This window comes from Pipistrellus hanaki, assembly GCF_964339955.1.
Source record: "Pipistrellus hanaki genome assembly, chromosome: 14".
In the NCBI taxonomy this organism is placed as follows: Eukaryota; Metazoa; Chordata; class Mammalia; order Chiroptera; family Vespertilionidae; genus Pipistrellus; species Pipistrellus hanaki.
The window spans coordinates 15,174,429-15,194,567 of record NC_140516.1 but is presented as its reverse complement, the minus strand read 5'-3'; the positions used below and the strand labels follow the sequence as shown (position 1 = coordinate 15,194,567).

Below are 20,139 nucleotides of genomic sequence, written 5' to 3'. Positions count from 1 at the left end.
ATTAACATATAGTTTACATATAACATTGTGTGAGTTTAAGGTGTGCAATGTAATGGATTGATACACTTCTATGCTGTGAAAAGATCAAAATAGTATTAGTGCAGTGGTCTGCAAACCGCAGCTCGAGAGCCACATGTGGCACTTTGGCCCCTTGAGTGTGGCTCTTCCACAAAATACAACGGCCTGGACAAGTCTATTTTGAAGAAGTGGCGTTAGAAGAAGTTTAAGTTTTAAAAAGTTAGCTCTCAAAAGAAATTTCAATTGTACTGTTGATATTGGCTCTGTTGACCACTGAGTTAGCACCTCCATCACCTAGCTTAATTATAATTTCTTTTTTTGTGGTCAGAATGTTTAAGATTTATTCTCTTAGTAACTTTCAAGTACATTACATTACAGCAAGCATGCCAAACTCAAAGGCTAACACGGGCCAAATAAACAAGGTTTTAGTTTATGGGGGCTGCAAAAAAAACCCAGAAGCTTCAATTTTCATAGAAACAGGTTTATTTCGATAGAGACATGCTGAATACAAAGGGCTGAAATAACTAATTGTTAACATAAAATAATAGAACATCTTAATAAAAATTAGTTTTGAACATTAACTTATCAGACACTGAATAACTGTACAAATTAATAAGCATAACACAAATAAACCTATTTTTCTTGTTCTCCAAAAGCAAAATATTTCCTGTTGTGCACACCAAACAAGTCAGTACAACTTACATAATGACATGGTAATTGGCTCCTAAAATATTTGCTGCTAGTATTAGTGAAGAGAAATGGTGCTCCTGCGTGTAAGGTGTGTAAGGGAAATGAATGCAACACGATTAAAGTAATCAGTCATTAGTGAATGTTGTAGTTCATTTTAATAATCTATACATATAAAAGACTAAGCAACCATTGTATCTGAAACAACCAAATGGACCAAACAGGCTGTGTGGGGCAACCAGGCTGGGAGGGGGGTTAGTGAGGGACGACCAAACAATTGAACAAGCAGGCTGCATGGAGCAACAAGGCCTACGGGAGGGAAGAGGGGGCAGTTGGAGGTAACCAGGCTGTCGGAGGGGAGGCAGTAGTGGGGGGACTATGGCTGCAGGGGGGCCAGTTGGGGGTGACCAGGCCAGCAGGGGGGGCAGGCAGGCAGGCAGGTGAGCAATTAGGAGCCAATGGTCTCGGATTGTGAGAGGGTGTAGGCTAGGCTGAGGGGACCCCCTCAACCCTCCATGCATGAACTTTGTGCACTGGGCCTCTAGATACATATAACAGGATATCGTTAAAATTAAGTTATGAATTTTTATTAAAATGTTTCTTACATAACATTATATTGGCTGGGCCGCAAAAATATTCATTGTGGGCCACATGTGGCCCGAGGGCCGCGAGTTTGACATTCTTGCATTACAGTATTGTTAACTATAGTCACCATGTTGTACATTAGATCCTCAGAACTTACTCATCATGTAACTGGAAGCTTGGTATTGTTGCAGAAAACTGGGGGGGAGGGAGGGGAGAACAAGCAGTGATTAGAGAGTTTGGAATCACACTTTAATATACAGTATACCAGTGGGCTTAGAGAAAAATGAATTCAAATTCTAAGCAGAGCAAACAAGCAGAATTTTTCTTTTTATTAAAGAGCCAGCCCTGTGTGTGCTTGCTTAGTGGTTATCTCGCTGGAAGCTTGTGGCCTTGAAAACAACACAATTCTATCCAATTAAAAAACACATCTGGCATGGCATGAGAGTATCTAGTCTCTGGCCTAAAACATCAGACAGCTAAGTTTATCTTCCTCATTATTCAAGCAGGCTGAAAAGCAAAGTTATTTTTTCAGAATAAGGGGCTGCCTAAAAAATAGCAGAGAATTTCAAACAGTAGTTTTGCAAAATAGGGGTTAGCCTTCTTAGTACCCTTTGATCAACATAGAACTACCACATGATCCAGCAATCCTGCTTTTGGGGGAAATGAAATCAGGATCTCAGAGACATCTGCACTCCCATGTTCACTGCAGCATTATTCACAATAGCCAAGACATGGAAACAACCTAAGTGTCCGTATATGGATGAATGGATAAAGAGATGTGGAATATACATTTAGCCATGAGAAGGAAGGAAATTCTGACACAATGGACCTTGAGGGCATTATACTTCCTTATTTTGTGTGTGTATGTGAATTAAAGAGTTCATTCTATTTAGAGTTTCTATTGTACAGAAAGTCCTCGGGTTATATACATCGTTTCGTGGTTACATTATCATCTCTTATTTATTTATAAAAAAAAGTTCCATCATTTCGATGTATGTACATATGTGCTTTATGTTTTTCATTATTTATTTACCACAAGTAAAGGTCAGGAATTGTTATCTTTCTTTTCATTTTTTTTACTGTTTCACTTCATTACTGCTATGTATGTGCTCCATGTGAGTGATGAAGGTGCTTATGTAGGTGGGTCTGACTTATGGTGAAAATCTCCAGTTGCACCATAGAAACAGATCTCCGATGTAACCCGAGAACCTACTGCAGTAGTAAACTTTTTAAGTTGATTAATGTATTCCTATATAAAGTTTAACAATGAGGAAAGTTAAGATATGAGCTTCCATATATTGTCAAAAACTAGAGGTATGCCCAACTGATGTGGCTCAGCAGTTGAGTATCAACCTATGAACCAAGAGGTCATAGTTCAATTTTCAGTCAGGGCACATGCTCAGTTTGCAGGTTCGATACCCAGTAGGGGGCGTGCAAAAGGCAGCTGATCAATGGTTCTCTCTCATCCTTGATGTTTCTTTTTCTCTTTCCTTTCCTCTCTGAAATCAATTTTTTTTAATATTTAAAAAAAAAAAACAAACAACAAAAAAAAAACGACAGCTATTTTGCCCTGGCTGGTTTTTCTCAGAAATTAGAGTGTTGGCCTGCAGACGGAAGGGTTATGGGTTCAATTCCTGGCCCAGGGCAAGTATCTCAGTTGCAGTTTGATCCCCAGTCTTGGATAGGCTTGTGCAGAAGGCAAATAGTCAATGTGTTCCTTACTTTGGTCTTTCTCTCTCTCTGTCTCTCTCCCTCTCTCTCTCTCTCCCTCTCCCTCTCTCTCTCTCTCTCTCTCTCTCTCTCTCTCTCTCTCTCTCACCTCACTCCCCCCCCCCCCCTTCCAGTCTCTCTAAGGAAAAAAAAAAATGGAAAAAAATATCCTCTGGTGAGGATTTAAAAAAACAAGGTATTTTAGTCAATGAATAATTTCAACCATCTTGTCTAATACTAGGTTTTTAAAACAGAAATGAATGTTTTAGGTTTTAAAATTGAGTCATTCCCAAGTTGAATAAGGAAAGGAAAGTTAGAAATTGAATAGGGGGGGAAATTGTATTTGATTCCCTGGTAATCAATTTGGAAGCCTAACAATTCTACTTTATCTTTATTTCAGAATTGTGGAATAATCTACCCAACTTCCCTACAAGTTAATTGAACTGTAAAGATTGCAAGAGTCAAAGTCTATTTTAAAAGACCTTTTTAACATTAAATTCACACATGAAAGCTCTCTCAGCTCTGTTAATTAGCCAATTAGAGATTATGCCATTAGATACCATTTCTCACAGAAGCTCAAACAATCTGTTTTAAGTTCATAAACATTTTGTTTCCCCCGCCTTTTAAAACATAGTAAAGAAAATATTTTTTTTCTTTTGATGAAATGTAAAATAGGTTTTAATTTTGTTGCCAATGTATTCTCTTCCTCTCACCAAGGAAGATACTGCTGGCATCCGAGTCACCACACTTTTTCAGATGTACCAAATACGAGAGCAGGTTGAGTTTCTATGCCCAAGAGGGATGCCAGTCATGCAGATGAGGACACATATTTCTCTCCCTCACCCTGGAACTCTTTCAGTGAAAAGAAAATAAAGGCACTAGGTCTTGGGTATCAGATAATGAAGAGGAACAAATCTGCTTCATCCAATAATGAAGAAAAACGTTTCAGGACAATTTTTAAAGTTCTGACACTTTTTTGCTTTTACTAATTTGTTACCCCTTTAGTTTCACATGGCTCTCCTATTTTCCTTTTCCCTGCCATGGATAGCACTTTATTTTTTTAAAATATATTTTTACGATTTTTTTACAGAGAGGAAGGGATAGAGAGTTAGAAACATCAATGATTGTCATCGACCAGGTGCCTCTTGCACACCCCCTACTGGGGACGTGCCCGCAATCAAGGTACATGCTCTTGACCAGAATTGAACCTGGGACCTCTCAGTCTGTAGGCCAACTCTCTATCCACTGAGCCAAACCGGTTTCAGCTGGATAGCACTGTAGAACTAACAGTGCCCTAGGAATGTTGTGTGCCAGTAAACCTGATCTTCACATACTTCCAATAGTCATTGAGGACAGAGGCTCATTCATATAGGATCTAATATAGCCGCAGTTAATGTTTATGTGGGATTGGCAGTTCTTAGGTATTATAGATCCTAAGTATATACAAATCTTATGCGTTACCCCAAAATTGGAGGGATGAGGCAGGAAAAAAACTGAAAGGGAACAAGGGGCAGGTCAAAGCAGTAAGGCTAGTTTTGAGCTCCATTGCATTTCTTTGCTTACTGCAGCTGTATATGGCTAGATTCCCCTCTGACCACTGCAAGATGGGAGGAGCAACTATTTTAGCAATTAGATTATCTTATAACCTAATCAAATCTAGAATGGAGGGAAGAATATGGAAAGGGAGCATAAAAAGTCTATTATCCCAGTCCATGTTGAAGTAGTAATTACCTATCTTCCCCTTAGTCTTGGGGAAGAAGAAAATTTCCCCTCTATTACTAGTGGTTGGAAGTCTGTGTGCTGAGGAGAATCACTTAATTGCCATCGCTGAGCCCTTTTCTCCTTTCGTCCATCCAGAGGATACTGGAGGCCTCACGTCTATCTGAATGATGTAAATAATTTGAGAGAAAAGGTTGTACAGGCAAACCAAATACCAACAATAACAAAAGTCTTATAAGAAACTCAAGTAGCTGAAGTCCTTCTCAAACATTCTAGTAGCTGAAAAGACTTCAATCTTCATCATGTTAGCACACCTCCCTGTCTTTCTGTGCCTTACTGTTCCTGGCACTGATGGCATGTGCAGAAACATTATATGCATCTGGTTGCATTTTTAGTGAAGCATACACTAATCCCCCCAAAGTGGTGTTGTTAAACTATTAGTTTTATCTTCCCTTTTCTTGTAATTTCATCTCCAGGTATGTAGGCAGATTTGGGGGGGTCAATTTTTTGAGATGGTTGTTTTCCTTCACCAGAATAATACGTGGAACCATATTCTTCCTGTCGAAACAAAGCTTAGTTCCTTGAGTTTAGCAGGCCTTTACTGATGCCTACCTGAAAGATAACTGTTTTCAGCCTGGTCTAGAATTGGCCATCTATGAGATTGATTTTCTATGAATTATCATTTTATAGTCCTTTCATTCCTATTAGAAGGTATTGTGGTTGCACATTAATTTTTTAAATTTGTCTTGACTAGATAACACGTTCACAAGTTCAGCTCCCAAAGACAAGGATGTATGGGAAAAGTTTTCCATCCCTGTTCCAGTGCCACCCTCTCCTCCTCTATGCCTGCAAGCACCATTCTTAGTTCCTTTTGTTTCCTACCCGAGATAGTCAGTGCACCTGTAAGAAAATATGAATGTATAATCTTTTTTCACTTTTTATGTAAATAGTAGCATATAATGCATAATGGTTCAATTGGGGAAGCAGCCACATGAATATTATGGAATAAAAGATTTAATATAGGAATGAAATCTTATACAGTTAGTTGTATGAAGCTGAAGTAGGAATTTGAAAAGGGAGCTTGGAAGATGGGAGAATAGTCACCAGTTTTTAAGCAATGACACAGATGGACAAATCAAAGCTTGCCAAAGAACCTGGAAATTCAGATACATCCAACCATTAGGAACGGGATTAGCAAAAGAGGGCTGATAGAGAAATCCCGAGGGATGCTGCCACCTCACTGAAATTCCAGACAACTTCCTGCTTTCTAGAGCGCAGTTTCCTCTTCTGGTAGCTGGAAAGTGTAAAGCTGTATCCAAACGTGAGCTGCAACTTTAGTGCAAAGAAGACCCTGTTGACATAGATGACTTCTAGAGTTCAAAGTGTGTAAGACTCTGTGCTCATCCCATTTTACTATATCAGCTCTTCTCTAGTCCAATTTGCTACCCTTATTTGAATTTTTATTGATTGACTTTCTGTGTTAACTGTACTAAAGGATGTTTTTGAAAAATATTTCACAGATAACAGTATGGTAGTTACCAGAGAGAAGGGGGTGGGGAGGTAGTAAAGGGTGAAGGGGCCAAACGTACGGTGGCGGAAGATCATTTGACTTTCAAGTGTGGGTGGTTGTGTGCACACCAACCACACTTGAAAGTTATATGATCCTATGAAGCAGTGTCACCCCGATAAATTTAATAAAAATTCTTTTTTTAACTATATAGTTAATTCTGATTGTAGTTTATTTTTATTTAGAAAAGGACTGAACTTAAGAAAATGTCACAATAAGGCTAATATTCTAAAACAAAAGCTTTATTTGTAGTCCATTAATAAATGGCAGCTGAAATCAGCTGGATTTTTTTATTAAGTTCTCACAACATAATTTTTAGATTTTTGGAAACACAACTTACTCACAGAAGAGGATAATGAATCAAAGAATGTAATCTTTTAACCTTTCAATCATTATAACTTCATGTCCTTTAGAGCATGATACTGAGATCCAGACAGGTATTCTGGGTCTTTTCCCAACAGAAATAAGTAAAAGTATGCTAGGGGGAAGATGCATGGGGACTAAGATTATTAGAATAATGATATTTTTATTTACACCTTTGTATGTGCAAATTTGAAATACTTTAGCTTTTCTTCAGATAGTACTAGAGGGGGAAAATTCATCAATTAAAATGGTAAGGCCATAGATAAATTATAGATCAGCATTTTAATAAGCATGATAATAAGATTGGTTCTAAACCTCTCTTCTTATTTTTAACTAATGAAAGTTATTATTTGTAGCCTCATATGTAGCATCTAAACATCTAAAAATATTATGGTGAATGTTGGTTTCAAGATTTTCAAGTTGCCCAAATATAAATATACTGTATGATTTGTAGATACTTCTTTTTAAAAAAGAAATATTACTTTCCTTCAGTTTCACTCTGAAAGTGAGTTCCCTATTGTGGATGAGTCTGCCCTGTTCTTACTGTCTAATAGCCCCAAGAATAGCAACTCTTCACTTAAGGCATACAGTTTTTTAAAAGTAACCTTTTCCTTTCAGACCTCTTAAGCCATGAAAATGCAGAAACGCTGAACGACGTAAAAACACTCGTCCAGCAGCTCTACACTACACTGTGCATCGAGCAGCACCAGCTCAGCAAGGAGCGGGAGCTTATCGAAAGATTAGAGGATCTCAAAGAGCAGCTGGCACCCCTGGAAAAGGTACAAATCCAAACCTCTGACTTTTCTCTTCACGGACACTCTTTTCAGAGCACATTTACCTCCATTTTTAATTTGCTTTTTTTATGTAATTGAGCTGAGTCAAACTAGTCCACTAGTTTTGGGGACTGAACCATAAAAAAGTTCCAATCAAAGTTAAGAAAAGACTTAAAAAAGAAATAGTTTGGAGCCTTGATAATGGACTTAAAGCTTTGAGGTCTGAATGTCTGCCCTTACACAGGTTTACCACCTTTACAACAAAGTTAGAAATAACTGCTGATCAAGAAAGGTTCTGAGAATAGTGGGTAATGATTTTAATCAAGTTAAGAATTATATCAAATATTATACAGCTGTTTAACATGATTGTGTAGACCTACTATGCTATAGAAAACTATTCATATATTTTATGGAAAGGAAATTATAAAAGTAAGCATATTAGTATATACTATGATCCAAGTTTTAAATGTATTATGCTCATAGTTATACATATGTATGTATTTTACATACATATGTAGAGAAAGATATGTCAATAGAGTAGTAGGATTATGACTGGTTTTTTACATTCTTCTGAGTATTCTAGAATGAACATGTGTCATTCTTATTTTTTTATTATGCAAGTATTTTCATTTTAAGAAATTAGACTATAATATTAACAAAGGGAACAAATGCTCTTTATATTGTGCTTTCTCTGATTTTAAAAAAAATAATCAATACATATCTCAAGGTTGTTCTCATTAAAATTAAAACCATTAGAAAGCTGTGATATAGGGGTTAATGGGAGGAAAGGAGGAACATATGTAAATACTTGCAAAAATAAAGATTAAAAACAAGAAAGTTGTGATAAACTAAATTTAAGGAACTGTTGTCAAGAGGGACAAGTTTTAAATTTTGATATTTTCAAAACGTAAAGCATTTTTAATGTGTCAACTATGATAATTATCATCCTATACTGTATATTTACTACCTACCAGGAATTATGGTAAGTATTTTACCTGTATTCTGTAAATCCTCAGAGCAACTCAATACTGAAGTTAATGGTGATTTGCAAGGAAGGCTTAAACTCTTCCGGTCTGAATCCAGAGTCCATGCTCTGACTCACTGTGCTGGTCTGCCCCCTCCCTAGTAAATCCTTTGAGTAAAAACTGATAATAGATTAAATTTTATATGAACAGTGAGAGAACATTTGCATGCTTTCATTTCCCTCTTCTCAAAGAAAATAATCTTGTAGTTGTATGAAGAACTATTGAAACTAACTCACTCCTGTAGTTCACCATATTTTCAGCCACTTTTTGGATGAAACATAAAACACAGTGTCCTAAATAAGTATTACTCCTTCTAAATATCTTATTCAGTGAGAACTATAGGTACTATTTAGGAAGGTAAACTATATTTACTAGAACTGAGACTAACTTATATCTTGATTATGAGTCCTGTTTCTTTAGTGAACCTAGAACAGTTTAAATAAGAGTTTTATATTGATTCTATGTCAAAGTGCTTTACGATTGATCGATCATGTGTGCCCCATAGGTACGACTTGAGATCAGCAGAAAAGCTGAGAAGAGGACCACTTTGGTGCTATGGGGTGGACTTGCTTACATGGCCACACAGTTTGGCATTTTGGCCCGGCTTACCTGGTGGGAATACTCCTGGGACATTATGGAGCCTGTCACCTATTTCATCACTTACGGAAGTGCCATGGCAATGTATGCGTATTTTGTAGTAACACGCCAGGTAAGAATTCTTCTGCAAGTGACTTTATGAGATGGTAATGAAGTTTTGGTGGTTGTCAAATAGTTCTCTTTTCTCTCATATTCTTTCTCTTTTTTATTGTTTTTGTTTTTAAATATGTTTTTAATTGATTTCAGAGAGGAAGGGTGAAGGAGAGAGAAACATCAATGATGAGAATTATTGATAGCTGCCTTCTACACACCCCTATACTAAAGATTGAGCCCACGACCCAGGCATGTGCCCTGACAAGAATTGAACCATGACCTCTTGATTCATAGGTCAATGCTCAACCACTGCGCCATACCAGCTGGGCTCTCATATTCTTTCTAAGGCCAGTTCCATTTAAGTACTCATTTATCTTTTACACATACGCGTGCACATGCACGCATGCATACACTCACATAGGTGTGCATTCATTCCAGTTATGTATCAGGCACTATTTTATTTTTTTAAGTTTTTTTTTTTAAATATATGTATACATCCTATATAATAAAAGCCTAATATGCTAAGTGTCTGACCATTCTACCAGTCGCTATGATGTACATTGACCACCAGGGGGGCAGACACTCCAACCAGTAGGTTAGCTTGCTGCTGGGGTCATGCAGATCATGACTGGGCGAGTGGTCGGACATGCCTTAGAGCTCTCCCTGTGATCCCTCCCTGCGATCCCTCCCTGCGATCCCTCTCCAGCCCCGATCATGCACCAGTGGGGTCCCTCAACCTGGCCTGCACCTTCTCACAATCCAGGACCCCTCAGGTAATGTCAAGAGCTGGTTTCGCCCCAATCCCTGCAAGCCAGGCCGAGGGACCCCACTGGTTCATGAATCGTACACTGGGCCTCTATTCTATATATATATAAAAGCCAAGTGACTAGAATGACCAGAACAAAGGAATGACAGGTCACTATGACATGCACTGTGGCCCTCCCCCAGCCCAATTGGGGGCAGGGCTGGCTGGCCAACCTCCTGCATCCCCTTCCCCCAGCCAGCTGGCCCCGATTGGCCCCAATTGGGGCAGGCTGGCTGGACCCCACCCGTGCACAAATTCGTGCACTGGGCATACTATATATATATATATATGTTTTTGTTTTTTTAGAGAGAGAGAGAGAGGGAGAAGGATAGAGTGATAGAAACATCATTTATTGACTGCCTCCTGCACATAAATCGAGCCCATAACCCGGGCATGTGCCCTGACAGGAATTGAACCAGCGACCTCTTGGTTCATGAGTCAATGCTTAATCACTTAGCCACATCAGCTGCGCATCAGGCACTATTTTAAGTGCTAAAGAGATAGATATAAGATATGGCTTCTGCGCTAATGAAGCTCACAGACTATAAAGAGAGCCATATAAAACATTAAATTCGGAAAAAATATATTACAGTAAGTTATAGACTAAGAGGGCAAGTGAGAAGAGTAGCCAGTGATAGTATAACTTGTTCAGCTAAGTTGGTTGGCTTTTTATGTACTGTGTAATTAATTTGACGGGCAGATGGAGTAGTCCCAAGCTTTTGGTTTTTGTTGAATTCTTGGAATGGAGAATTGTTGATACCTAAACAAATAGTTAAACTAGCCCAGCCAGCATGGCGCAGTGGTTGAATGTCGACCTATGACAGTTCGATTCCAGGTTTGATTCCCAAACATGCCCAGGTTTCAGGCTTGATCCCAGTGTGGGGCATGCAGGAGGCAGTCAGTCAATGATTCTAATTATTGAGGTTTCTATCTCTTTTTCCCTCTCTAAAATCAATACAAAAAAATATTTTTAAATAAAGTAAACTCTGGGCTACTTCTCAGTTTTTACTGAGTTTTGTTACCTTTTTAACTAGATATATAATCATTTTATATCTTGGTCTATTCTTTGTCAACCAAGGCTCATTTATTACATATCAGTAGCTATTAAAGACACTGTTTGAATTGGTGGAATTTTTTTCTTTGAAATAACAGAAGTTCATTTCATATTTTCTCTCACTACATAACTATACCTACTTCAAATTCAATCTGCAATACTTTATTTTCTTAAGAAGCCAATGAAATAGTCCGTTAATTATTAATAACACTGTCTCCTTAATAAATAGCTAGTTGTCATTCCTTTAGTAAATATCAGTTGCTAGAACTAATTTTTGTTGCCAATGGTATTTTTTTAGTAACTTGGAAATTCATAGTGTCACTTTAGAAAGTATGAGGGATTTATTATCACTTATTATATATGTGATACCACCACAAATAACCTCCCTCAATAAAAAAGAAACATTTGAAATAGCTGAGACATATTTCTATTTCCTTAGGAAACAGAAGAAAGCTAAGAATTGTTTATCTTATATTTTTAATAGCTGCTATAGATTATAGGCATTTTCCTTCTGCTATTAGACCAGTGGCCATGGGCCTGTTTATGTGTGGGGAAATGAAAGCCCAAGAATATTATTTAGCCTTTTGTCCTCCTAAACTTGTCTAGTAGTGAAGAAAGATGGTAAACCGTTCATATATGCCATTGTTCATGTATGCTCAGAGTCTCCAGCATCTCGCTCCATGTATGGCTCATACTATTCACTCTTGGACAGAACTTAACATCCAGAAAAAAATGTATTTAATCACAGCTCTGGACAGGGCTTGCATATGTCTATCTGTCTATGTATGGCTCTTTCCCTCTCATCTCACTCATCTCCCGTCTTCTCTCTTTCTCCCCCTTATATACATACCCCTTTAATAGGTTCTTTTTATGTATTTACTGATGGAAGTCCAGATCCCTTAGCCTGCTATTGTCTTTGCTGGTGCTTTCTGTCTTTTCTAAATGTCTATCAACCCCACTATGTATCTACCATGTTCTAAAAAAAATCAAATTATATTCTTTATTTCCCCACAAATGCCCCAGGTTGTTGTATAACCCCTCATTCCTTACTTCATACATTCTATCAACTGAAAAAGTTCTCCCTGTTGATCTCTACCTGTCATATTTCAAGATCTACTTAACTGCCTATCTTTCATGAACCTTTGATCTACATCCAACTTCAAATTCTTCAGAATTCCTATAAGCACATTGTACCTCTCATTTCACTCATCCTGTGCTATCTCGTATTATAATTATACATATACAATGTCTTTTCCCCTCTACTAGACTATGATATCTTTTGAGGCTTGTCATTTACTTTTTCAATTTTTGTTGCCTAACCCTGTGCCTTATATCTTTAATAGCCTTTCTATCCTATTAGTTAAATGCTATACTTCTGTGATTCCAAAGCATTTTTGCTGCCCCCAAGTGACAAATTGCAAAATAGCAGTAGTAAATAATCTTGTCATTTGTGATTAAGAAAACTTGACCAAATAAAATATAGATTCTCACGTTAAATATCCATATTCATAATTAATATCCATGAAGCAAAATACTTGTTCCACATCATTTAAATTCTTCTAAACTCTTGTTACAATGAAATGCTGCATTTGTTGGCAACTAAATGTATTCCAATAGTATATTAAATTCCAAAGAATCTTTATGAGATGACAAGCTCCTTTAATTTGTAAAATCAAGTGGAATATTGAATTTTACTGACTAATATTTCAGTGAAACCTGAGTCTCCATTTCTGTGATGGAAAAAAGAAGCCTGACCATAAGAATTGCCATTCTGAGCTACTTCAGCATGCATGTAGACTGCCCATCTAATACCCCAGTCCATGCATTTTCTTTATTTATTTGAAGAGAAAGGGAGAGGGAAAGGGGAAAGAGAGAAACATCGTTTTGTTGTTCCATTTATTTATGCAGTCATTGGTTGATTCTTGTATATGCCCTAACTGGGAATTGAACCCACAATATTAGCTTGTTAGGACAACGCTCTAACCAACTGAGCTACCCATCCAGGGTGCTCGTGCATTTTCATCAAAGGGGATATTGCCTCCACAGGGAAGAAAATTGGTTCTTGAGGAGTAAAACATCTTAGATGTTTATAATATATCAACAAATATACAGTGTATTTGTGGTATGAAGCCTTTTTGGGAATGAGGGTAATCAGGAAAAAATACCTTAAAAGGCTACTTAGGGGGACAATAATAAAATAAAATAAAGTAACTTTGAATACCCTGTGTCATCTCTATTTCAGCAACTGTCGTTTATGTTCTACTCAAGCAAACCACTTCAGTGACTGTTTAGGACCTTCTTTCCTTGAACTGCCCTACTTGTATACCAACTTCTGACCACAGTTAATTTCTTTCTAGCCCTTTAGTTCACTCACTTTCTCCTTTGACTTCATCCAGATCTTCAGGCTTCTGATAGCTCTCTCTCTTAACGTTTTACTATCACCTTCCTCATGTGTTGCTTTCTTTTCTATCAAACTTAGATCATATTGCCCTCTCTTCTTAGTATTTTACAATCCTTACCCCATTGTCTTTACAATCCTTACTATAGGTACTCTATAAATGCCTAATCTTAGCCATTTATCTAAGACTACTGCACATGGCTAGAGAAAAGTCATGTGATAGTGTGCACTAGGTCACTGCTTAGAGTTCCTCCCCTGATACTCCCACAAGATTTATTCTAAGACTTTACATTAAACTCCCTATGCTAACCTTAACCTGGCCTCCTCCTTATAGGAAATTCCGATAACAGATATAAGCTTTCTGATTTCTAAATTTGTATGTTTAGCAATATTTGTACCTACTGTCACCCTATTTCCTTCGAGCTCAAATAAGAGGTAGCATTTTCCTGTCCAGGGCTAGCTCCTCTACCTGTGTTTAGCCCCACTCTCCACCCCTGCTTCTATATCTTACTCTGGTTTATCGTTTGTGGCCCCTGTGTTATCAGTCATCTTCCTCTCTGGATTTCTTCCCAAGCTGTCTGCATCTCTTCTCACTGATTATCAAATCACCAAATTTCTAGAATGGAGTCTAGTACATTGCTTAGTAAATGCTTGTTACCCAAAAGAGGGAGCATAGAATGAATTTGAATAAAGTTAAGTTTGTGTGTATTTTTTACATTCTAAGCAAAGATAGGTAAGAACCTAGAAACTGAAATTTAGATGAAAATAAAGGGCTTTCCCTTAAATTTTTAATCCAACAATTATCCCTTCAGTTAGTATTCATCCATTATCTGTCATTATCAATAATTGAATATTTACTTCTACATCTAGTATGGCATACTAGGTAATCAGACCAATACTCCCATTAGGAACAATTAAAATAACTAGACAAAAGGTAAAACGCATCTGACTGTGGACACTGGAGAGCCAAAAAAATAGAAGCAATTACCAGGCAAGGACCTGAAGAAGCAGAGTGCCGGGAGAGTGAACCTGATACGAGGCGTGCTTATTCCTCTGGAGATTTACATTAATTAAGGATGGTAAGGCTGAGAGGCCAAGAAGCTGAGCCATCTTTGATTATTTAAAGCAGGGCTGGGAACATCCGGCCCACGGGCTATATAAGGCCTGAAAAATCATTTGGTCTGGCCCTCCAAGGCATTGGGGGTGAGTTAATTAAATGTTTGACCAAATATAGCAGGCTGATTTTTAAGTTGATTATTTTGTATGGCCTGAAAATGATGTTATAAATATCCGCATGGCCCTTGGCAGAGTAAAGGTTCCCCACCCCTGATCTAAAGGATCAAAGCCATAGAAATTGGTGTCCAGGGATCACTAAAGTAGGTTCCCTCAGAGACTGTAGTTCATCTTCAGTCATTTCAATCCCAAAGTTAGGTTGAAGTAGTCCGGGAATTCTGGTAACTCCAGAATGCTAATGCTCACAAGTTCTAGGCAGAAGCAAACAAATCATCCCTGAGCAGAGAAGCCAAGAAAAAGAAAAGCTGTAAAGATTGGAAAGAAAGAAAACTGATGTTATTAATAGATTTATACATTAAAAAATACAAAAACATGTAAAGATAACTGGTTAGAATCCCTAAGTGAGTTTCATAAGGTTACTGCATATAAGGTCAATATACATAAATCAGTTGCTTAACTATATGCCAGCAACAGTTAGAAAATGAAACTTTATAAAATATGCAACTTAAAAATACCTAGAAATAAATTGTGCAAAGACCTCTATGCAATAAAAACAAAATTAAAGAAGACTTAATGGAATAATATAACATGTTCACAGACTAGAAAAGTAAGTATTACAGAAATGTCAATTCTATCCAAACTGATCTATTGATTATTCCAGTAATCCCAGTCAAAATCCCAACAGATTTGGGGGTGGGAGGAAGATATTTGGATAAGCTGCTTTTAAAATATATATAGTAATGTAAAGACTAAGAAAAGCCAGGAAACTCTTGAAGCAAAACTAAGTAAACTGATTTGTTCTATCATATATGGAAGACCAAATAGCTTTATTTATAACACTACAGTAATTAAGATAGTGGCACAAAGATAGATAAATAGTACAAAGTAATAGAAGAGAGGATGTAGAAACCAGCATAAATGAACTTTTGACTTTAAAAAGATGGCACTGCAAAGAAAGGAAAGTCATTTTTGATAAATGGTGAAAGGATAATTGAATATCCATATTAAAAATGATCCGACCCCATCCTTACACTATAAACGAAATTAATTCCAGATGGATTGTAGATCTAAATGTGAAAATTAGCCAATAAATAAAGATCCTGGAAGATAATATAGAAAGAATATCTCAATTACTGTGGAAAAGGAAATTATTTCTTAAGTAGAATGAAAAATGCTAACCATAAAGGTAAGAATGATAAATTAGACTGTTAAAATTAAAAACATCTGTTATTAAAACACACCATAAAGAGGGTGAAAGACTGGGACGTGATATTTGCTGTACATATATTGAACAAAGGGTCCATCTCTATAATAATAAGAGCATAATATTCTAATAAGACTGGGCATCCTTCCAGGCACCCTTCCAGATGAAGCCGGGCTCCAGGGCCAAGCCCCTTGCACAAATCTCATGCATCAGGCCTCTGGTGTGTCTCTAAGAGAAATGAAAACATAATGTGCACGAAAAACTTGTATATGAATGTTCATAGCAGCCTTATTCATAGTAGTCAAAAAGTAGTCTATTTAAATTGACGAATAGATGAATTGTGGTATATCCAGTCAATGGAATATTACTTGGCAATAAAAAGAAGTAGTACTGATACATTAGACAAACAGATGAACCTTGAAAAAAGCCAGACACAAAAGGCTAAACACTGAATAATTCCATTTATATGAAATGTCCAGAATATGCAAATCTATAGAGTTAGAAAGTAGATTAGTAGTTGCCTAGGCCTGCAGGTGTTGGGAAGATAGGAAGTGACTATTAGAGTACGGGCCTCTTTGGGGGATGATGAAAATGTTCTAAAACTGACCATAGTAATAGTGGAGTAACTTTGTGAATATACTAAAAACCATTGAATATTATACTTTAAATGAATGAATTGTATGGTATGTGAATTATATCTTAGTAAAGCTGTTTTTTAAAGATGAGGTAGTGCTTCAGCACTCACACACTAGAATTCCTATTTTAAAGACTGGTAATACCGGTATTGTCAAGGATGTAGAGTGAAGGAAACTCTCATACTCTGCTAATGGGAGTATAATTAATACAACAATTTTAGAAATCTATTTGATATCACTTCTTAAATTTGAACATATGCATAAACAATGATCTGGGATTTCTGCTCATAAATATATCCCAACAGAAGATACAAGTCTAGAAATGTTCTTGGCAGAATTATTCATAATAGCATAAACCTAGAAATAACTCAAAAATCTATAAGTAGTCCAATGGATAACTAAATTGTGATGTAGTCATACAATAGAATATAACATAGCAAGGGAAATGAATAGACTACATACAAAAGATGAATCTCATAAACATAACATTGAGTGCAAGTAGTCATATACACACTATCTGACTTCATTTTTATAAAATTCAAAGAACAGGTAAAACTAAGCTGTAGAGTTCAGGGGGCAGGGGAAGGGGAATAATGCTTAAATTGAGCAGCTATAAAGAAAACCAGGAAATAATTATCATAAAAGTAAAGATATTTATTACTTTGGGAGGAAGGAGGGTTAGTAATTGGGAAGGAGCAGGAAGGAGCTTCTGGGTTGTGGGCAGTGTACTGTTTGTTTGTTTTTAAGCTGGTAATGATTAGCATGTTCAGTGTGTGATGATTCGTTGTGATGCACATTTTTAGTTTGTGTGCTCTTCCATGTGTGTTTCCCAATAAAAATGTTTACGAAATAATTAAATATCAAATACAACACATGTCAGCATATACTTTTTTCTGCCAAGGGCCGGATATTTAATTAACTCACCCCTAATGCCTCGGCCAGACATTCCCCCCCTGCTTTATATGTATGTATATGTGCTGAATCTTATCAACAGTGTATAAATGATTACTTTGTGAAGATGGTATACTAGAGACTAATAATTTAATTTCTCCTTTATTTTGTAGGAATATGTTTATCCAGAAGCCAGAGACAGACAATACTTATTATTTTTCCATAAAGGAGCCAAAAAGTCACGTTTTGACCTAGAGAAATATAATAAACTCAAGGATGCAATTGCTCAGGTAAGTTTTCTTTTTTTTAATTATTATTATTTTTTATTTCTTTATTGATTATGGTGTCACATAATTGTCCTCATCCCCTCATTCCCATCCCAAACCCCTCCCCATGTATGCCCACTTCCTGTTGTCCATGACCTCTGGTTAGACTTATATGCATGCACACAAGTCCTTTGGTTGATATCTCTCCTTTGCCCCTCCCCTCCCCCACCTCCCTTCTGAGGCCCAACAGTCTGATTGCTGCTTCTCTGTCTCCAAGTCCGTTTCTGTTCAGTGATTTATGTTGTTCATTATTTCCCCTAGATGCGTTAGATCATGTGATACAGGGAATTCCCTTATAAGGACCTAAACTGAGACAAGCCATAATGGTTATGCTGGGAGGCAAATGTATCAGTCTGTAGTGAGTTCCTTTCTGGGCCAACAGTTCTTTTGAGTCCCAGTTTCAATGTTAAACAGTTCCTTATGTGTACATGTCAGCCATGGTATTCAGATCTGGTTGGTTGACAAATGGTGTTGATGCAGGTCCTACCCTCTCTGGTTTGGTCCTGGGCATCCTTCAGCGACACACAGCTCCTGTCTGCTAGTATGGCAAGGTGTGGTCAGCATCTTCCATCTCTGGACTGCTTCTCTTCTGTCTTCATGGCTGGGGCACTCCTGTCAGTTCCTCTCTGTTGCAGGAATCCACATGATCTCGGAGTTGTTTTCTGAAAATATACAAACATATTCTCGAACAAAAGTAAATAAAGGGATATTTTCTATGAATTTGACCTGGGATCCCTTTTCTTTTTTTTTCTTTTTTTCCCCCCAAATGATTTTCCTCTGGCTTGTTTTGACACCATGTATGTTTTTCATGGGTATCTTGTTGTTAGCATATCAAATGAAAGTTAATTTTCTAAAGTACAAATTTTCTAGATGTAATTCAGGTAAGTTTTCAAAAATATTTTAATAAATTTTAGCCCCATCTTATATAGCATTATTTTTATTATTATTATTAATCCTCATCTGAGGATATTTTCTCCATTGATTTCTAGAGAGAGTGGAAGGGAGGCAAAAGGGGCAGGGAGAGAAAGAGAGAGAGAGAGAGAGAGAGACATCAATGTGAGAGTGACACATCGATTGGTTGTCTCCCGCACCTGTCCCTACCCCAGGGTTGGGGAATGCAACCGAGGTACATACCCTTGACCAAGAATCAAACTTGTGACCCATCAGTCCGCACGATGACACTAACCACTGAGTAATGGGCCAGGGCTGGCATTATTATTATAATAATTATCTATAATCATAGTACATCAATGGGTAAACTGAAAGAATGACCCAACCCCTTCTTCCTATATAAATTATTCCTCATCTATAATAATAAAAGGATAATATGCTAATTAGACCAGATGTCCTTCCAGACAACCTTTCAGACAAGACCGGGGCTGGGAGGGAAGCCTGTGCCAGCAGCTAAGGGAAGGAAAGCCTACTCTTACATGAATTCGTGCATCAGGCCTCTAGTTTGATATAAATGACTATTTTAGCATGGATACCTCTGGGAAGTTTTATAATACAAGCAAGTAAAAGATGGTGAATCCTAACTGTCCTGTTAACACTAGTATATTGAATTTTTTAGACCTATTTTTATGTTTTCATTTTGTTTCTTTAGAGGTGTCTTTATTTTTTTTTACTTTTCTCTATTTTTAAAATTTTCTTCAATAATTGACACAGAAGTTTCTCACCTAAAGACTGTGGTAGCAATGGGGCAAAAATAAAATCCACATAAGAGAGAGAGATTACTAGGAATATTTGCCAAGCGGTTGAGAAATTATTGAACTAGAAGATGCTTTTTAAATATATATATATATGTGTATATATATATTTTATTGATTTTTTTACAAAGAAGAAGGGAGAGGGATAGAGAGTTAGAAACATCGATTAGCTGCCTCCTGCACACCTCCTACTGGGGATGTGCCCGCAACCAAGGTACAGACTGACCGGAATCAAACCTGGGACCCCTTAGTCTGCAGACTGATGCTCTATCCACTGAGCCAAAGTGGTTAGGGCTAGAAGATGCTTTTTATTTTATTTTATTTTATTTTTAATTATTATCTGTGTACATATTTTAACATTGCCCCCCCCCCTTCCCATACATACCCTCCCTCCCCAGAGTTTTAGAAGATGTTTTTTAAAAAGATTGATACAGCCCTAGCTGGTTTGGCTCAGTGGATAGAGTGTTGGCCTATAGACTAAACAGCCCCATGTTCGATTTTGGTCAAAGGCACATACCTGGGTTGTGGGCTTGATCCCCAAGAGGGTGGTGTGCAAGAGGCAGCCGATCAATGATTCTTTTCATCATTTATGTTTCTCTCTCTCTCTCTCTCTCTCTCTCTCTCTCTCTCTCTCTCTCTCTCTCCCTCCCTCTCCCTCTCCCTCTCCCTCTCCCTCTCCCTCTCCCTCTCCCTCTCCCTCTCCCTCTCCACCCCTCACTCCGTCCCTCCCTTTTCCTCTCTAAAATTAAT

At 37.4% G+C, this 20,139-nt stretch overlaps 1 protein-coding gene across 3 annotated transcripts in view; it reads left to right on the top strand.

The window, feature by feature from the left end:
* The window catches only part of MCU (mitochondrial calcium uniporter), a 179,703-nt gene that overhangs the window by 156,767 nt on the left and 2,797 nt on the right, over positions 1–20,139 (top strand). For all 3 annotated transcript variants that reach the window (XM_084904979.1, XM_084904977.1, XM_084904978.1), the window contains 3 exons: positions 7,268–7,428; positions 8,953–9,156; positions 17,531–17,647. In XM_084904979.1, coding sequence (XP_084761105.1) covers positions 7,268–7,428; positions 8,953–9,156; positions 17,531–17,647 — 482 coding nt within the window. The remainder of the gene's footprint in view (positions 1–7,267; positions 7,429–8,952; positions 9,157–17,530; positions 17,648–20,139) is intronic.